This window comes from Protomyctophum bolini (assembly GCF_963924005.1).
Source record: "Protomyctophum bolini genome assembly, chromosome: 2".
Classification (NCBI taxonomy): Eukaryota; Metazoa; Chordata; class Actinopteri; order Myctophiformes; family Myctophidae; genus Protomyctophum; species Protomyctophum bolini.
The window spans coordinates 2,895,668-2,916,674 of NC_137863.1; the positions used below are offsets into that span (position 1 = coordinate 2,895,668).

A 21,007-nucleotide genomic window follows, 5' to 3' on the forward strand; every position below is an offset into this window, starting at 1 on the left:
CAATCAATCAATCAATCAATCAATCAATCAATCCAGTCCACGTAGGGTCGGGGGGAGGAGTCAGACCGTGCGTCAAGCGTGCGTCATCACGTCAAGCACTGAATCACTGTTGCCATGTCCGTTTATTATAAGCTACTTTGGGGCTTGTTTTTCTGTAAAGTTGCTTGTAAATATTGGTAGTTGCTGTTTTTGGGGGCTTGTTTCTAAAGTGTAGTAAAGTTGCTTATTTGGGCTAATTGTTTCCTAATGTTGTTTAAACCAGTGATTCTCACACAGTGACACTTCCATGTCAAGGACCAAAATAATAGTTTGTGCCAGCCAGGGAACCCCATACCAGATTCGACTTGTTATTAAAACATTTTAAAAAATATTCAAGATGTAGCCTTTTTTTTGGTATGTCCCGTTGTTCGTTATGAGCTTGTAGATATGCTATCAAATCAAATAGCCCTGAGCTTCTTTTTTGTAGCCTTGTTTTCATATACCTGGTTGTTTTTATTTCTCAAGTTCACAACACAATCTGGCAACAGTGCGTCTTGAATGAAGCGTCATCCTTTTCGCTGTGTGTTGTAGCGGAGCGGCGCGGCCTTTCTTCGCTGCTTGGTCCCTCTCTGTCTCTCTCTCTCTCTCTTATCTTTCTCATTCAATTTCCCCTTTTTTCCCCCCGGCGTGAGCTTTTATAATACCTAAAAGCTCACCTCTGGGTCACCCACCCACCCACACCACCGCCATGACTCTGAACACGTCCCCCAGGCTGCTCGTCCTCCTGCTCCTCGCTGCCTCCTCCACGGTGCTCCTGACCCGGGCAGCGGCGGAGCTGGTGAACGACGAGGTGAAGAGGACCGTGGACCTCAGCACCCACCTGGCCAAGATCACCGCCGAGCTGCTGCTGCACAACCAGGGCGAGCAGGCCGTGAGCAGCTTCACCCTGGCCGTGGAGCCCGAGCTGGCGCCGCACCTCGCCTACATCGGAGCCTCGGTGAGCAGAACAGAACACACTGCGGAGGAGGGCCCTGCGGTGCATTATTAGTATAAGCATATTCTGATTGAACGACCACCCACTGTCTGCTAGCCTACTTAGCATTATGGCTAGCTCTGCATTATCATGGCTATTTATGAATGAGAGAACATGTCAAATATTGTGTGGGGGGCCGCGCAGCGCATTTGATTTGGATCGGCCTGCAGTGCAGAGGTCTTCTTTCAAACTACAGTGATTCATATATCTGAAATGCATTGGCATTTATTAAGTCAGAGGTAAATTGTGTTCTGGTCCAGTTATGCTACAGAAGCTAATGGAGGGGAGGAGGAGGCAAGCTAATGTTGTGCTGCCACTTGTCTTGGTCTATGAATGAATACACACACACACACACACACACACACAGTTCTGTGTAGGCACTGTAGGGGGAATATTATTTGCACATCATCACATATAGGCTACTGCTGTGATGCAGAAGCAATATTGATCATAAACGCATCGGGCCAAATGAAGACTCATTAATTTCATTGGACCACCGGGTGAAATTAACTGATGAAATGAAAGCAGTGACCCTGCTAGGCTAGCTCTGGTCCATAGCTCTAATGTTGCAACATTAGAGCTATGGCATCAGAGCTGTATCTTCGCTTCCTGCACGGCACGCTGACTCAAAAGACACACAGTAGTCCACTGACTGACACGTATGCGCTGGGCGGCTAGTAGGCTACAGGACTTCCGTGTAGAGAGGGACCGAGAGAGAGGCCTGCCCACTTCCATCCACAATGAATGGAAAGTGTACAAATGGAACCAAATTACCAAAACCAATGGACCCCTTAACTTAACAGTGATTTTTTTTTTACAATATAAACTGGGGGTCCCACCAGAGATAGAAATGCCAAGTAAGTCCGTAGCCTAATTAATGCATGTCAATCTGGGGGTCCTTGAAATGTAAAATGTTAGAGAATCACTGCTAGAGTCGTGAAAGTCTCCTCTAAATGGGGGACCCTGGCATATCTTTTCAAATGGGGGGTCCGTGGGCTAATAAGTGTCAATTTGGGGGGTCCTCTTGGCGTGAGAACAGTTTGAATGCTGCAGTCAGTGTAGACAGAATAGTTAGGTGGTCATTTTGAATTAGCACTGTAACCATGCATTCTTCTACTGTAAGTTTTCAACCAGTGGTCCCCAGCTGAATGATGGAGAGTTGGTAACCAAATGGACCCTCATAGGTCTTAGGAATCTACACAATTAGAGAATGTAGAAGATTATTTTGATCGTTTGCCTGTTATCTCTCCTAATGGTACATCAACAATGCACCATGGAATTGTGGACAAAATCTTAACCAACGTTTGCGTTCGAGAGGCGGAATCTGGTCAAACGGTGGTCCGCGGCTCAAAATGCCAAATAAATAATGAGCCTTGATATGAAATGGGTTGAAAAAAATCACTGTTCTAAGGAGTTGCTTGTGCTGCACTTCTGCATCGTCCATTCTGACCTGAGATCAGATTCATACGAGGTTTCCACTGGACACACACACTGGTCTGATGAACCCATTCTGACCTGAGATCAGATTCTAAACATGTCAGTCGCTCTTCGATTTTTCAAAAATAGCAGACCTACAAGCTCATAGCGCGCCACTCGGTGGCGCGCTATGAGCTTGTAGATCTGCTATTTTTCAATAGCTAAAGCATGACATGATGCTAACACCAAAATGGGTTCCCGGTCAGTATGGGTTAATAAATAATGGGAATAAAATGTATGCGCCCTGAAGTGTTTGTGCTGCTCAATGAATCTAAAATAGATCCAGATCTAGTTTCAGATTCAGACACCTATGCAATCTCATTTTGTGAAGAATCGTGCAGCACTGGTTGGCTGTCCAATCCATTTGGGTTACTCTTATCTTTGCATGTTTTTTTTTTTAATAATTCTTTTCATGGACAAAAGCACTAGCTTGTCTGTCCGAAACGTTCTTATTATCTCTGTGTCCACACAACGTTTGGCATGCTCCGAGACGAGTGTGTGGTTAATGGCTATACATTTTTTTCATTTTTAATAGAAATGTATAACTATAGCTCCTATGGAAGTGCTTTAATATGACATGCTAAATCAACTGTGCTTCCCTATAGGTGAAGGGAGATGAGGAAGAGGATGGCACTCTTGAGCTGAAGCAGACGACGATTCATGGACAAAGGTAAGACATGTATGAGGAAGAAAGAAATCAAGGTGAGCTTCCTCTGGAAGCTGATTGAAGTATTTAACAGATTGGAGAATTACAGTACATTTCAAAGCACAACTCAATACAAATACTGCCCTTGGTTAAGGCCGTGGGTGCTCAGCTTTGAAAAGAACTCATAAACCAACTAAGTGGAAAAAAGCAGCACTCCAAAATGAAAGATGCAAGACTGGCTCGGATGGAATTTTCTCATGTTTATTTGGAGAACGCGTTTCGGCAAACAATCTTTTTCAGAGCAGATTATATAAAGTCTGCTCTGAAAAAGGCTGTTTGTTGAAACGCATCAGCGTAACAAAAGTTAAAAAGATAAGGTTTATTTGGTGCTTCAAGGACCAATGGGACTATAGCACAAGAAAAAGGTGATCTGAGCACTACAATGGCATTTTATAAAGTACCCTGATTTTTATATCCACCCTCCTCCTTTTTTTAACTTTATTGTGCTCGGATCACCGCCCCTTTCAAGAAAGGTAGAATGTGTTGTCTTTAGTGTGTGTGGGGCTTCGGAGGAGAAACAAAGACCAAACTAATGGAAATGTGCCAAACATTGTAAACGAGATCCCGGAAGGAACATCTTGCTATTTACTTAAGAACAGTACTTGGATTTTACTAAAGCAATGACGCCCAGTAGAGCTGTGGTTTACACTGATTTTAGAATAAGGCATTGTTCTGCATTATAGGGTTCCTACAACCTGCCTAGTACTGCCCTGTTCTACTGTAAGAAGCATGTTGTTTTGGGCCTTATTGCTTTTTATAAAACGGTTCAAGGGAAAAATGTAATGGAAAAATGTAATCAAAATCATGCACCCGTCACTGCGATCCTAATAATAAAACTTTATTTGTATAGCACCTTTCATGACATGAAATGCAGCTCAAAGTGCTTTACAGAGCAATGGAGAAAAAAAGAAAAAAGCAAGGCATACACATAAAAAAACAAGCAGTAATGCAATACAGTGAGGACATGAATAACAAAAAATAAAAGATCAATTAAAAGCAAGTGTGTAGAAGTGGGTCTTGAGCTGTGCTTTAAAAATGTCTACAGAGGCTGCCTGTCGAAAGTTCAGTGGGAGTTTTTTCCATGCCGACGGCCCGTAGAAGCAAAAAGCTGCTTCCCCGTATTTTTTAGTTGCCATTTTTTTAGGCAAAGCGAGCAGGCCAGCAGTGGAAGACCTTAGGGGGGCGGTTTGGTACATATTTAGGCAGGCAGTCATGTACCGGTAGGAAGGTTGCGAGACCATTGAGAGCTTTATACACAAGTAAAATAATTTTAAAATCAATCCTAAAAACACCCGGAAGCCAGTGCAGTGAAGCCAAAACTGGAGTAATATGTTCTCTCATCTTAGTTCTAGTTAAAACTCTGGCTGCTGCTAAGAAAATCAGTAAATACATGTGACTTTGCCACAGTGATACTGATACATGTGGTCTATAAAGGTTTAATTTTTTACCAAGGAATCCAGTCGGAATCAAGCACTAAAATATTGTACATAAATTTGTCTGCATTTTATATTCCTGAAGTTAGATTACCATAGATTTGTTTTGTAGCGTTAGAGGAAGCTTCAATAAAAAGTGCTAGTCTCGACCTATGCTACTTGTAGTGAAGCATTGTTTATTCATGCTCTCTGCTTCTACGGGCCTCTACGGTGCCAGGACCGAAACGTTTGCTAATCTTAACTCGCCATGAGAGCACACTACGGCCCTTTATCATGAGCATATAAAAAGAAAATAAATAAATAAATGTTCATGCAGAAAAGCAACTTGCTTTTGAAACCAACCGCACCTGCTGTTAACCTGGAACAAAGGACTAAGAATGGCTCAACAGTTTCCTTCTTCTACTACGGGCCGACAGCCTGGAATAAACTCCCACCACAGCTTAGACAGGCTCCCTCTGTAGACTTCTTTAAAGCACAGCTCAAGAGACGTACTTCTCCACACTTGCTTTTAGTTGAGTTTTTAAAACCTCTGTTCTTATTCACTGTTCTGCCTGATTTGCTGCAGTTTTATGTTCTTTGTTCTATTGTTTTATTGTCTTAATACTGTTTTATTTTAACCCGTTTTGGTGTTGGCATTATGTTATACTTTAGCTATTGAAAAATAGCAGATCTACGAGCTCATAGCGTGCCACCGAGTGGCGCGCTACGAGCTTGTAGGTCTGCTGTTTTTTTAAACTGTCAGGATTTAAGACATTTTTAGAATCTGATCTCAGGTCAAAATGCGTTAAAAGAACCACCATTCTTCTGTGCGTTAGCATCTGATCTCAGGTCAGAATGGGTTAATGCTCTTTTATGTTTAAAATGTTCTCTTTTTTTTTGCTCCTGTAAAGCACTTTGGAATGCGTTTTTATGTCATGAGAGGTAAATAAAGTTGACCATTATTATTAATGATTCCTTTCGTCTTGGGCAGTGGGGAGTTCTACAAGGTGCAGTTGCCCTCCAGCCTGGCAGGGGGCGCCAAGCTGCGGGTGAAAGTGGAGACGGTGTACAGCCACGTCCTGCGGCCCTTCCCCACGCACATCACGCAGGCGGAGCGCCAGCTGGTGGTCTTCCAGGGGAACCACTACTTCTTCTCGCCGTACGTGACGCGCAGCCAGACCACGCGCGTGCGCCTCTCCACCAAGACCGTGGAGACCTACACCAAGCTGGGCAACCCCAGCAAGACCGACGAGGCCATCGAGTACGGGCCCTTCCGCGACATCGCTCCGTTCAGCGAGGTAACGTGTTGCCGCTGGGCCTGCCCTGCACGTTGTTGAGTATTTATAATGTCCCAAACGAAGGCAGTTGACCCATTTAGACCTGAGATCCATTCTACAAATGCCTTCTAAATCAGTTTTCTGATTTCAGTTTTCTGATTTCATTCTCAAACATTTTCATGTCAAGGACCCCCCAAAAATATATGTATTTGGCTGCAGACCCCCATCTGAGATATGTAGTTCCAGGGACCCTACCAGAAGCAAAGATTTGAGTTAAAAACGTTCGCTATGAAAGAATATATTCAAACATTTGGGCCACATTTTCACCATTTTTCAAAAAGGGGATAGTGCTCCTCAAAAATGGCGGATGTACAAGCGCACAGCGGGTGTCAATGTGACACATTTTTCACTATTTCTTTCACATCATAACTGAAATAGGGACGCCAGGTTAAAAGTACTTAAGCTTACTATGTTGACTTATGGCCTGTACCTTTTTTTAATTGTCTTCTTCTTAGGATGCGTTGAAGATCCATTATGAAAACAACACCCCGTTCCTCACCATCAGCAGCATCACGCGCATCATCGAGGTGTCTCACTGGGGGAACATCGCTGTGGAGGAGACCATCGACCTGAGGCACACCGGAGCCTACCTGAAGGGACCCTTCTCCCGCTACGACTACCAGAGGCAGTCTGACAGCGGCATCTCCTCCGTCAAGTCCTTAAAGGTGGGTTGGAGTTCAGTCTGACAGCGACATCTCCTCTGTCAAGTCCTTAAAGGTGGGTTGGAGTGGAGTTTCCCCACAGGACAAATCGCCACGGCGTTCGCTCAACCCACGGCAGTCGGAAAACGAGCGGAGTGGAGCAATGGAGTGTCTTAACGCAGAGCACTGTGCAGTACACTAAATGTTAGCTTCTTATAATAGTAATAATAATAATATCTCAAACTTATATAGCGCTTTTCTGAGTACCCAAAGACGCTTTACATGGGCGGTCTTTACAGAGAACGACACAAATAAAAACAACTTTAATTGAAAAAAGAAATAATCACTAGAAGCTAAAAATCATTCAAAGACAGTGAAAAGGGTTAGCTAGGGAAGGCAATGTTGAAGAGGTGGGTCTTGAGGGCGGTTTTGAAGGTTTGGAGGGTAGGGGGCATCTCTGAGTGCCTTAGGGAGGGCATTCCACAAGGTTGGGGCAGCAAAGGCAAATGCTCTGTCACCCCATGTCCGGAGTTTGGTCTTGGGGACGTCGAAGAGGTTTGCATCACCAGATCTGAGGGAGCGGGAGGGAGGGGACATGACGTTTGAGGAGGTCACAGAGGTATGGGGGAGCCAGGTTGTGTAGTGCTTTGTAGGTTGTGTTGTGACTGGTTATGGTTAGTATGGTATCGCCTGTCATCAACGGGTCGCCTGGTTATGGTTAGTTTTGGTGGCGACTGTGGCTCAGGAGGTAGATCAGGTCGTCCAATGATCCATGGGTCGGCGGTTCGAATCCCGGCTCCTCCTCCTCCTGTCTACATGTCGAAGTGTCCTTGGGCAAGACACTGAACCCCACATTGCTCCCGATGTGCTGGTTGGTGCCTTGCATGGCTTCCACCGCAATCGGTGTATGAATGTGTGTGTGAATGGGTGAATGTAATGCACAATCTATGTAAAGCGCCTTGGATAAAGGCGCTATATATAAATGCACCATTTATGGTTGCAAAGCCTTGTTTCTCTTGACGTTTACAGAAGTTGCCTTGGCTTCTCAACATTAAATAAAAAAATACATGTAGCTCGTCTAAATAAATAGGCAATGTTTTGTGTTGCCACCTACTGTAATATGCAAAGGCTTTTTGCAAGGATGTTTGCATAGAACACACGATTTGTTTAACGGCTTTGTTTGCTTAACGAGAACAAAGAAGACGACATTAATCTGGACAAACTCCGCTACAGGAGTAGGCTGATACGGCAACTAGTGGAGTCTCAACATTCAATAGATCACCAGTTTTGGTGTAACACATAGACCTCCCTGTACATATCCTGTGCTTGTTAAAGGACCACTTTTCAACCTATGTTCTTGACTTCTTATAATAGGTCCTCACTAATGATCATGATAAAATGGCATGATTTTTTTCTACTCAGTCTGTGTCTCATAGGAGGGCTCTGGGGAGTTTAGAAACCGCCTTCCGGTGACATCATCATTAGACAGATTTTTTTTTTTTAAAGATTCTTTTACAAAAATGTGTAGATTTTCATTATTATCTTTTTCAGAAAACTGTCAGGATGTAGAAGACATTTTTAGAAGCTGATCTCAGGTCAGAATGAAAACTGTCAGGATGTAGAAGACATTTTTAGAATCTGATCTCGGGTCAGAATGGGTTAATCAGACCAGTGTGTGTCCAGTGGAAACCTCGTCTGAATCTGATCTCGGGTCAGAATGTGTTAATGAAAGATTACTTATTTGTGTTCCGTCCTGAACAGACCATCCTCCCTGCCTCGGCCCAAGACGTTTACTACCGGGATGAGATCGGGAACATCTCCACCTCTCACCTCCAGGTTCTAGAGGACTCTGTGGAGGTGGAGGTCCGGCCACGCTTCCCTCTGTTCGGAGGCTGGAAGACCCATTACATCATCGGATACAACCTGCCCAGTTATGAGTACCTCTACATGCTGGGTGAGTACTAAGGCTGAACGATTTTGACAAAAAATGATAAGAGCGCCCCTCACTTCACACGGGTGGGATTTTTTTTAACCAAATAAAAGCATATGCATTGCATAAGTGTAGGCTACATTTTGACAGATAATTAGCCTATCAATTATTAGAGATAATTTTGTCTGAGGTTTAAGACAAGCTCATAACTTTAACTTTAATGTTTATGAGCTTGTTGGCCGGCTATTTCCCCACCACGGGTCCTGGTGTATATTAAAGCTCTTTTTTAATGACTGCTCTACTCAGATCTCGGTACAATTTCGCGGACCTCGTTCAGACAAATCATTACAAATGTACATGCACCACAACGGGGACCGGTTCACCATGCAGAATCGGGGACGACGACAATGTAGAATTAAAATAAACAGGGGACAGCAGGACAGCGCCCGTGCCATGCAAAGGTTTGTGTTGTTGCCGCGGGATGTTTTGACTGTCGCTGTACCATGACAGGTCTTGCACAAAACTCTCTTGTTGGACGTCTGTAACGTCAAAACCAAAGTAATGCCATATCCCAGAAGTGCCTGATCTCTTTGGGATTAAATTGTGCGGATTTAAGAAAGTTTCTTCGGGCTCCGCAGGCGCTATGATTGCATCTGCTTCCGCAGCTGCTGCTGACTACTAGCATGATAGCATTAGCATCAACGCACTGAACACAGAGGAGCAAAGAGAGTAAATGATGACTTTTCTTTTGCACTGGGCGATCGTGTACACATGCACTGCAGTCACATGCACTGCAGGGACACTTCTGATTGGTTAGAATAGATTTGCTAATCGCGTGGTTTCAAATCGCAATTTCGGTTTGAAAACCATTAATCGTTCAGCCTTAGTGAGTACACTGCTTATCGCCGTCACTGCTTACTATCATACCGTAGTCTTTCATTTAGTTTTAGTCACATTTTAGTCACCTGTAATGTTTTATTCTAGTTTTAGTCGACTAAATATCATAAGATTTTAGTCGACTGAAATCTACGGTTAATTTAGTCGACTGAAATTTATTTTGGCGGGCCTTGATGCCGTCATAATGACTGATTTTACACTTGCTGGATCTACAAGTTCACAACGCGTCGCAGTTGTAAAAGTGTAAAGTGTAAAATGACTTATACTGGATCTTGTCCACTAGTCCCTAACATTTTAGTCTAGTTTGTCTCATTTGTTGACGAAATTTGAGTATATTTAGTCTACGTTTTAGTCATCATGGCTTAGTTTTCATCAGTGTGAAAAGGTAGTCGACGGACATTTTTAGTCGAGGAAAACGACACTGCTGCTTATCATGTCGTACGCAGATTGAATTCCCTCCAGGGGATAAATTATGAATCTCAGTGTTTTATTGCAGTTAATGATATAACTGCAATGATTGTGATGTTGTAAAGATAAAGTTAAGCCAAAATATTTTTTACTTTAACAAACGGTCTCTCTGTTTTTCTTCCCACCAACATTAAGCTGGTGCTTTATTTAGTAGACAAATTTTATGGAGATTCTTTCGGTGGTTTGACCAAAGAGGCTGTATTATAATTTATTAGTATTGTATTATTATTACTACTCTTTTAAATGTTTGCAATGCAGAAACCATGCGTTTGTGTTTGTGTCCTACACAGCCTGATATCTTTATAGATTTGAATCACAAAAATGTATTTAGTTGTGACTGAGTGATAAAAGTGTTAACCCATTTTGGGCGTTAACCCCTTTTGGTGTTAGCATTATGTTATGCTTTAGCTATTGAAAAATAGCAGATCTACAAGCTCGTAGCGCGCCACCGAGTGGCGCGCTACGAGCTTGTAGGTCTGCTATTTTTGAAGAATCGAAAGAACCACTGACATAGAAACATAGCTTTTTCAGAAAACTGTCAGGATGTAGAAGACATTTTTAGAATCTGATCTCAGGTCTAAATGGGTTAAATGTTTGCAATGCAGAAACCATGCGTTTGTGTTTGTGACCTACACAGCCTGAGATCTTTATAGATTTGAATCACAAAAATGTATTTTATCATCAGTTGTGACTGAGTGATAAAAGTGTTAATAATAATATTGTGTGTGTTTTTGTCTGAAAGGTGACCAATACGCCCTGAAGATGAGGCTGGTTGACCACGTGTACGACGACCAGGTCATCGATTCTCTAACGGTCAAACTCATCCTGCCCGAGGGAGCCAGGTAAGGTTTACAATATTTATGTCAGTATTATGTCCAGGGACGTGCACACATAGACATCAAAGGGCCCTTTTACCCGTCTGTAAAACAACTGCCCTCTCCAGACCACGAATGTAGCATTTACTACGGGTGCAGGTCTTTTTTTCCGACAGCATATTGATCCGAAACCTCAATCCTAACCTAACCCTAACCGCAAGCACGGGAGCAGCGCATGTCGGACCATCGCTTTTTCGCATCGCAGCGAATGTCCCCCCGCTGCGGAGCGGACCGTTGCCCCGTTCGGCTAGAATGCTGTCGGAAAAAAGGCCGCCTCCCGTTTACTACATGGTTAAAGAAATGCAAATGCCACTCCTCTCCTCTCCTCTCCTCTCCTCTCCTCTCCTCCTCCTCTCCTCCTCCTCCTCCTCCTCCTCTCCTCTCCTCTCCTCTCCTCTCCTTTCCATGCCATGCCGGAAGGCAACATTCAGGAGAATTGCTTTTTTCCCCCGAAGTCTTGAACACAGTATTTTGCGTTGAACAAATTTGTTTCGAAATCCATGTCGTACACTCTGTTTACGACCCTCTGTTTTACATGTTGATTTGTCCCCTAACCTGTCCCTCTGTCTCTGTTAGGAACATCCACGTGGACACTCCGTACCCCATCGACCGCATGCCAGACCAGCTCCACTACACCTACCTGGACACGTTCGGCAGGCCGGTGCTGGTCGCCACCAAGACCAACCTGGTGGAGCAGCACATCCAGGACGTCGTGGTGAGATGACGGGGAATTACATTTAGGACGAAGCTCATTTTATAAGCCTGTGTTTGTGTGCCTCCCCCTGGCCAGCCGGGGCGCCTGATGGAGGGGAAAAGGAACTGGTTTGAATAACGTGTTCCTTCCACGCGCTACGTCCAACCAGGGAAACTCCCCCCTGTCAGGTGTAAAGAAGCAACTTGGACACTCAGGCATGAAGGGAGCATGAGTTCAAGTCCGTTGCTCTCCCCTTGTCCCCCATATATGGGGACTAGGTTGGTGGAGGGTGTGTAGAGCCCAGGATCACATTAGATGATTGACACAGGGGTGAAAAATGGGTTACAAAATTGTGGGTTAAAAAAAAGAAAGCCTGTGTTTGTGGAATTGGTCATTGTCACTTTGAACACGACTGAACAGCAAACGGTAAAAGTTACGTTGCTTGGTCAAAGGCCAAAGCCGTCTAAGAATAGCAAGTGTTTGAAACATTACATTTCCATTTGACCAAACATGCACACAACAAGCTCACTCATGTTGATGTCTACACATTTGACAGGCAGGCCTAGGCCGACAGCACCACCTGCTGGATGGCACTGCACGGTAAAATAAATAAAAGGAACAGGCAGGCAAAAAAAATGCTGAGATTTGGTACTGCGATGTATGGAGCTATAACGTAACATCCGGTTCTAGATTCCGTCCGGTATCACAGTAAAAAGATACAATACCGGTATTTTAACTTTGAACGGCAATGCCGTCTGTCGTAACGGTTGCCGGTTCTGACTTCCGGGCCGTCGCGTCTCATTTACTGTCTCGCTCCCGTCCACTAAAATTACTTCCAGTCTTCCGATTGCTCCCGATGTGCTGGTTGGTACCTTGCATGGCTTCCGCCGCAATCGGTGTATGAATGTGTGTGTGAATGGGTGAATGTAATGCACAATGTATGTAAAGCGCCTTGGATAAAGGCGCTATATAAATGCACCATTTACCATGTCCATTACACCTTCAGTAAGATATTTTCTCTGTAACCATGTCCATAAAACCTTTCTGTGCTCTCTGTAAACCAGGTCCATTACACCTTCAATAAGACCTCTCTGTCTCTGTAAACCAGGTCCATTACACCTTCAATAAGACCTTTCTCTGTGTTCTCTGTAAACCAGGTCCATTACACCTTCAATAAGACCTTTTTCTGTCTCTGTAAACCAGGTCCATTACACCTTCAATAAGACCTTTTTCTGTCTCTGTAAACCAGGTCCATTACACCTTCAATAAGACCTTTCTCTGTGTTCTCTGTAAACCAGGTCCATTACACCTTCAATAAGACCTTTATCTGTGTTCTCTGTAACCAGGTCCATTACACCTTCAATAAGACCTTTCTCTGTCTCTCTAACCAGGTCCATTACACCTTCAATAAGACCTTTCTCTGTGTTCTCTGTAAACCAGGTCCATAAGACCTTCAATAAGACCTTTATCTGTGTTCTCTGTAAACCAGGTCCATTACACCTTCAATAAAACCGTTCTGTCTCTCTGTAAACCAGGTCCATTACACCTTCAATAAGACCTTTCTGTCTCTCTGTAAACCAGGTCCATTACACCTTCAATAAGATCCTGATGCTTCAGGAGCCTCTGTTGGTCGTCGGGGCGTTCTACATCCTCTTCTTCACCGTCATTATATACGTACGCCTGGACTTCGCCATCACTAAGGTACGTCCATCACTAAGGTACGTCAGCGCTGCTTGTCTCATGTCCAAAACTCCTTTTCAAGGATTCAAAATCAAACGGCAAAAAGTTGCAGATCTAAAAGTATATTGGATTAACCCATTTTGAAGCGGGAACCCCATTTGGTGTTTTAAGCATTGTTATACTTTAGCTATTAAATAGCAGATCTACAAGCTCATAGCGCGGCACTCAGTGCCGCGCTACGAGCGTGTAGATCTGCTATTTTTTTTAAATCGTGAAACTTCGAATATATATTCTTTCAGAGCGAACATTTTTAACTTATTTTTGCTTCTGGAGGGTTCCTGACAACATATTTTGAGAGGCGGGGGGTTGGAGGCCAATTACATATCATTTTTGTGGGTCATGTTGTTCTTTATTTATTTTTTTATAACTTTGTTTATTGGTTTTTTCACAGAAGCATTATTTAAATACAGGAGTTGAAAAATCATAAATGGTGGCATTAACAGCTTCTCTTAAATAAACCCCACAAGTATGACATAAGAGTATAAACACATTGAATTTTCACACCAAAGTAAAAAGACAACAGAAAACAAGACAAACAAACCTTAAATACAGGATCAGTAAAAGTTGAAAAATAAAAGGCAGACAAAAACAGACAAAACAACAGTACACAAAACATCCTATAAACAATCATAGGTACATGACACATCCATAATCCGCATTACATCTCAGCAATCCAATCACAGTATCAGGCTATTTTTAAATCAAAAGTCCAGCAGACCTCACCCATCCCCAAGCAGAGACGGATTCAAATATCTGAATGAATTGAAAGAATGGACCCCATATCCTCCCAAACCTATCGGTTAAGTCTGTGTTCTCTCTAGGACCCGGCGGCCGAGGTCCGTATGAAGGTGGCGTCCATCACGGAGCAGGTTCTGACCCTGGTCAACAAGCGCCTGGGCCTGTACCGCCACATGGACGAGGTGGTGAACCGCTACAAGCAGTCTCGCGACACGGGCGCGCTCAACAGCGGCCGCAAGACGCTGGAGGCCGACCACCGCACGCTCACCAACGACATCGCCTCCCTGCAGGCGCGCCTCAAGGCCGAGGGCTCCGACCTGGCCGAGAAGGTGAGTACCGTGGATTTGACTCGTTGTTGGGTTTGGGGGTCTTGGGTAGTATTGCCAGTTTGGAGGCACTTGTTTTCAGTAAAGCAACGTCCTGCCGCCTCCTGCATTATGTGCTAATTCAAAACAGGTGGTACGGCACTGACAGCTCTCACTCGCTGACACTCGGCCCGGATTATTATCACATAGAGCCTGTGTGTTATGAAGACCAACGTGACTCGTCTTCATGGATATAAACTCACAAAACAACACCACGCGACAGCATAGACCGCAGGACTCCTCCACCATTTACCACGCTATCGTCTGCTATACGTTAGTTGACAGAGTAAATTGTTTAAACAGCCTCACTGTAAACCACGCGTCGCTCGCTTAAAGGGACACTTCACCCTTTTTGCAAAAAAAGATATGTTAATGACGTTTAGAAGCTTTAGATCACTTTCCTGGCGGTATTTATGTGTGTAATATGTGGTTTTAGATATTTTAGATTGTAGCAGTGAGCCTGTTGTCTCTGATGTCATGGACACTGGCCTCACTACCTTCCTGGACTACAATTCCCATATTTTTTTGGTGCACTGCTCCTCCTTGTGGATAGGGGGGAGAGCTGTCTTACTGAGACAACATGTAGTCCAGGAAGGAAGTGAGCCCAGTGTCCATGACATCAGAGACAACAGGCTCACTGCTACAATCTAAAATATCTAAAACCACATATTACACACATAAATACCCCCAGGAAAGTGTTCTAAAGCTTCTAAACATCATTAACATATATTTTTTTGCAAAAAGGGTGAAGTGTCCCTTTAATAATCATTAATTTCTGTATCAATGCGGACATAACGTGGTAAATGTTCATAAGCACACACTTGTACAAAATGCTTTTTACACTTTACAGAGTCCTCAGTCCTGCAGCCCCACAATGCCATATGCCAGTCTAGGCTTAAAATCTACATTTATATGTTGTTCTATTCAATATATTACTTTAGCACAAAATATAGGCTTTTCTAAACCAAGCCCTCATTCAAAAGTTATGTAAGTAAGTAAGTTAAATGTTATTTATAAAGCACCTTTCGAAACAAAGTTAGAAGGTGCTGAACAATTTGAACAGTATAATACACAATAGAAGAAATTTTAAAACAAGGAACGTATATATCACACAGTTGTGACAATATAGCAGAACAAAAACAAACAAGGCAGAACAGAAACATAGGGCTATAAACATGAATGTAGGCTGTCTGTCATTGTATTTTCTGTGAATTAACTCACAGTTTAATCCACTTTTAATCCAGCCATTTTAATTTCAATGACCCCCAAATTAAATGTATATGAATTAAGGTCATTACACACTGGCGAATTAGCGACGCGATGCGAATAAGCGATCTGAAAATGCGAAATATTTGCCCCGGCGAATTTATTCGCGTTTGCCTATACACCGTACACATCTATGCGACGCGTATTGTGCGATTATAGCTCCTCTCCTCTCCCTCCCCCTCTCCTCTCCTCCCCCTCCCGTTTGCTTTGGTATCCTTTCTTTAATAACCCCGTATCCAGTACTTCACAGATGGAGGGGTCCAATTAATTCGTACCGGCCCACATATGTATACAATTGGTACCGGCCGCGCCCGTGCATGTGGGCATATATTCCGGTTATAAAGTCTTTATTTTCGGGTCAAAAACGGGTCTGCACAGCAGAAATAGCCTAGTGCAAATCTTACCTTTTTGATGAGCCTGTTCACTGGTCATTTTAACTTTTTTCAATATTGGCATATTGCCTATGGTCATAAAATAAAAGCTTCCACCTTGATGAATGCGGGACTTGCTGGTTGTTGTTGTGACGTCAATCACCCACATGTCAACAAGACAACATGCGTTGTGATTGGTCAGAGGTGTTGCAGTTCGCCTGCGAATATCTGCAAAATTCGACACCAGAGCGAACAAATAAAGAGCGAAAACTGTCGCATTTTCGCACATTCGCCACTGATGTGGAAGCTTGCATGGACTTCAACTGGTTTTAAAAAAATGCGAATTATTCGCACGAATAAATCGCGTCGCTAATTCGCCAGTTTGTAATGACCTTTAGCCTAGGGCGACAGGGTCCTCGGCCATTTCATTATGATTTTCATCTCTGCACTGGGACCCCATGTTTACAATATTTTACAGTAACAGTAGCTACATATATTTTTTTATTTAAAGCTGTGATTATTTATTTAAGAAGCACTGTTCTGAACCAATGTTCGCCTTTAAATACAAAATGTTTTAATCATCCTTAACCTTTAAGCTAAAATAATGATGACCGGGGACTTAAAATCATTGTTTTAATGTATGGCCTTCATGCCCTGGCACTCAGCCTTGTGCCCTCAAAGAGTTGACCACACTAAAGGCCAAGTGGCCTTGCCCTTAAAAGGATGGACACAAAGTAGCTCATAACATGTACAGTATACAGTGGACTTTTATGAAACAAACACTTTGAGGATAGAAGGAGAATAATTCAAGCTTTCCGTAACAGCTGCAATGTTGGTGAGTTTGACTCTGTTTAATATAATTATTAGATGAGACTTTTCAATGGGCTGTCGATGGAAGTTGCACGGAAGGTTTTGATTTAGTTTTGACCTGTACTTTCGTTGAACTGTAGGCGACCCATTCTGCAAACTGTTAAAGGATCGGTTCGCCACTATTATATGGCCTTTGTCATGCTTTAGTATGATATCCGTTCATGAAAACAATAAAAATATTTACATTTGGCGAAACCGCTGCGGAGAACGAGTCATGTAATGAGCTGAGGCACGGTAATATCATTTCCTACAATACCCACAGTGCATTGCGCGACAGACAGACAGGCAGTGAGGCAGCCCCCCAGCTGAAAGTTTCTCGTGTTGTTTAGAGTTGACTTGAAAGCGATAGAAGTAATAATAATAGCTAATATTTAGCGGTTGTAATAGTAACAGCAGTAGTGGTGGTATAGTAGTTAGTAGTCTCTGATAGTAAGTAGCGTAATAATAGTGATTTCGAACGTGCGCAGCGTCGGACTCGAAATTCCACTGGCTGGCTTTGTTTTTAGAAATCGTTATGAAGTACAGATGCAATCCCAGCTGTGTGAACCACTTTGGGTGTGCAGTGAACATTTCACCAACGCAGATATCTTCCAGTTCAACCGCAATCTAATGGAAGAATTGACGCGGAGCATCATCATCATCGAAGCAGAAGTTGCAGAACAGAGGTATGTCATTATTGTCATAATAAACCAAAGCTACAATGCTGTGTACAGTACACCAGACTCTGAATGAATGGCGATTGCATTACAGGAGGAGACCACATGCATTTCCTTTCAAAATACGTGGTTGTTGTGATGTCTATAAATTAATTTGACATACCGAGTGTCTCTGATGCTTACAGCATTATAAAGATTTTGTTGCTGTTTGTAACTGGAACACCCTCCACATAAACGCCACCATTTTTCCCAGCTCTGGTCCATAGCCTCAGAGTAAGGCTATGGAACAGAGCTAAATTTTTCCATATCAAGCTGCAAACTACAAACCAAACATAAAAGCATTTAAAACCGGGAAAGCATCTGTATTTGCATTGGCTATTCAAAAATAGCAGATATACAAGCTCAGTGCGTCACTTGGAGTTGGTGCCGTGCTGCGAGCTTGTACATTTGCTATTTTTCAAATGTTTTGCTAAAATAAAAAACCTTATTGTTTACCATATTGTCTCATGATTGGTCAGAGGCCCATAATTGCATAATACTTTATTTGTTGCAGGAGCTGAGATCTCGGTGGCTGTCTTCAACTCAAGAGATGAAGAAGTGGCTTTCAAGGAACTCCCAAGTATACAGTATATTATATAGATACAATTGACTTTGTATGTTGCTATTGAACACAATCTGGATTGATAAAAGAATGTGATCTCATTTTCAAATATTAGACATGTACTACTCCTAAGCCTTTACCAATATTTTTGTGCAAGTACAATTTTAATTCTGGACTTTTACTTGTAACAGAGTATTTTTATATAGCAATATTGATTAGATCCTTTTTCTTCTGGGATTCTTGCACACTGTCCGATTTTTGTAATCTGAGTAGGAGGACAAACTTTGCCTGTGTGGCCTTGTTTTTTAAACCTTATGTTACAGTACAATAAAACACATTCACTGACAAAGTCACACTTATTTCCATTGTGGTCTTGTTTGTATAAACAGACATGTGAATGATTTGTATCACGGTGGCCTTTGATGCAATATTGACAGTTTGAGCCTCAGAGTATTAGGAATTGGTCAAAATGTATAAATACAATAGGCCTACATGAGAAAAAATAAAACAAACTTGACATCAAATCAACTATCTTTTAATAGTACTGATTTACATAAATCTATAAAAACAGGGGTCTATGGTTGAACTGGAAACTAACAAACTACATGTACAATCATACAAGTGCATTAGTCAGAGGTCACTGAGGCAGGTGGTTCTGCATGATGACATGTCGCTGGAGCAGCTTCTGGCCAGGACAGGAGACGCACATGCTGTGGTGAGACAAGACAAGAGTCAGTAATGGTGAAAGCACTAAATGATTACTGGAATGGACGACTGAGTGTGTAGGCTATGTGCAGTATGTTTCATGTGATGTACACTTGGGTATTGGACTGTTAAGATTACCGACCAAATTAGTAGGTAGGCTACAACTATATCAAATATCAATGATAATAATAAGCAGACTTGGCAACCTGACTTGTAGAAAGTATTCACACAATCATGTTACCAAGATTGCCTTTTTTTACCTTTAGAAATATTGCATGAATCATCAGAGCCTGTCAGTCAAAAACACTGATCCATGCCTTTGTTTTTTCTGGGCTCGATTACTGCAATTCTGGACTGCAGAATACTGCCAAAGAAAACAACAGAATCTGTGACCTTCCAACCTACATGACTGCCTTCTATTTCAATGTTTTATGCCTTGCGTTTTTCTCTCCATTGCTCTGTAAAGCACTTTGAGCTGCATTGCATGTCATAAAAGGTGCTATACAAATAGTTTGATTTTGAATCAGTGCAAGGCACTTTGCTTGAGTAATTTGTACAATGTTGTCATCAGTTTTATAGTATAGTTTGTTGCTTACTTTTGATAATGATCTTTTTTTCTTCTTTTGAGATATTACAAAAGGTTAAAAGTCAATTCGCTGTCATCTGTTGTGATTTACAGATACAATTCAATACTACAGTGTGAAACAGTGTGTGAGACACAGTAGGCCTATAGTATAAATGACAGTATATTTACGGGACTTTGGTTGACCACTGGTCTTTGTAAAAGCATATATAAATATGTGAACCTTTATTGAAAATGATATTCCCTCTAGTTTTCTAGGGGGTCAAACTAAATACAGCAAATACAGTAATGTGCTTTATGTATGAAGTTTGAGTTGAGTATGTATGGCTCACCATCAATCCATCAAAGACATCTTCAGCTTCATCAGCCTTCTGTATTACCATCTGGGCTGACCTAAGTGAATGAATGGACACAGGTATAACACTTGAATGTTTACATTGCTAACCCTGAAACATACGAGCCCATGGCTAATACTGTACATTGCTTCAGATGGCATGCCATACATACAGTTTTGAATTGAATGAATGAATAGAAGATGTTTGGACCGAAAAGTTGTAGGCTGAAGCCGTGCCTAAATCCTCTGACACTTATGTAAACAATACGGTGTGGCGACACACACACACACACACACACACACATATAAGCTGTAAATACATTGAACACTTACTTAAATCTGAATGTCCCTCTTGGTCCATCGGGCTTCGGTTGCAACTTCCAGTTTGAGGCATCCTGAACGCATGATGTCCCCACTTCTCAGTAAAACAGTCAACACTATCTGGGCTTTTCCTGGGCAGAAAAGTTTGTGTGTGCGACGTACTGGTTCAGGGAAAGCTACTAGCTACTATAGCTAGGTCGCTCCAGCAGGCATCAGTCCATCCACAGCAACTAGCAGTGTTGTCCCCGTCAATGCATTCCTTCCTCCGTATATTTCTGGTTCATAATATAACGACCCTAACGCAGATTCTGCCAATATGTATTTAAAATTATCTCGTCCAAAAACTCCCATGGAGTAGCCATACTGACTTGTTGTTGTGGAGTAGCCAGTAGCCACAGCTCGTTGTTGTTGTGTAGGCGAGAGACCGTGTCCTTCGCGGCTAGGCTAGCTACGGCAACCCTACCTGTCCAGTCCCTTGTAGTTTCTGAGAGCCTACCGAGGGTCATCCACTTACGTCACTTTGGGACAAATACGTAAGTGGACGACAGCTTTGAAAGTGCGCCCACGGAGCTACAGACTACCAATGATAATACTCCGGGGTATTTTAGCATATATGCTAATGATAAAAAACACACAGATTAGGTTGAATAGTGGCGAAGTGGTCCTTTAAACGTTATGTGGAGACTCTTTTAAACTCTAATGATCTTCAGTCAGTCAGCCTGCCTGCCTGCCTGCCTGTCTGCCAGTCTGTCCAGCTTAACAAACTTGGTTAAAACATATTTCCATTATGTTATCCAACAACATTACCAGCAGCAACATGCGTGGGGTGAAAACCAAAGCTCTCACACAATATTCATGTGATCCAATATGTATTGACTCAAGTAGCCTCTTCTCTATGCCGGTCCCCATGGTACGGCGCAACGTTTCACAGGTAAACGCCTGCAGTAATCCTCCTCTGTAAAACAATTACAACATCACACTCCTGAACAGCTAAACCCAACTCCATAAA

General features: G+C 42.7%; 1 protein-coding gene across 2 annotated transcripts in view; it reads left to right on the plus strand.

The window, feature by feature from the left end:
* Nucleotides 1-538: 538 nt before the first annotated feature.
* rpn1 (ribophorin I) overlaps nucleotides 539-21,007 on the plus strand; it is a 24,257-nt gene continuing 3,788 nt past the window's right edge. For both annotated transcript variants that reach the window (XM_080791759.1, XM_080791760.1), the window contains exons 1-9: nucleotides 539-976; nucleotides 3,094-3,158; nucleotides 5,598-5,904; nucleotides 6,399-6,608; nucleotides 8,346-8,538; nucleotides 10,622-10,721; nucleotides 11,331-11,469; nucleotides 13,030-13,149; nucleotides 14,010-14,255. In XM_080791759.1, coding sequence (XP_080647885.1) covers nucleotides 728-976; nucleotides 3,094-3,158; nucleotides 5,598-5,904; nucleotides 6,399-6,608; nucleotides 8,346-8,538; nucleotides 10,622-10,721; nucleotides 11,331-11,469; nucleotides 13,030-13,149; nucleotides 14,010-14,255 — 1,629 coding nt within the window. In that variant the 5' untranslated portion in view covers nucleotides 539-727. The remainder of the gene's footprint in view (nucleotides 977-3,093; nucleotides 3,159-5,597; nucleotides 5,905-6,398; nucleotides 6,609-8,345; nucleotides 8,539-10,621; nucleotides 10,722-11,330; nucleotides 11,470-13,029; nucleotides 13,150-14,009; nucleotides 14,256-21,007) is intronic.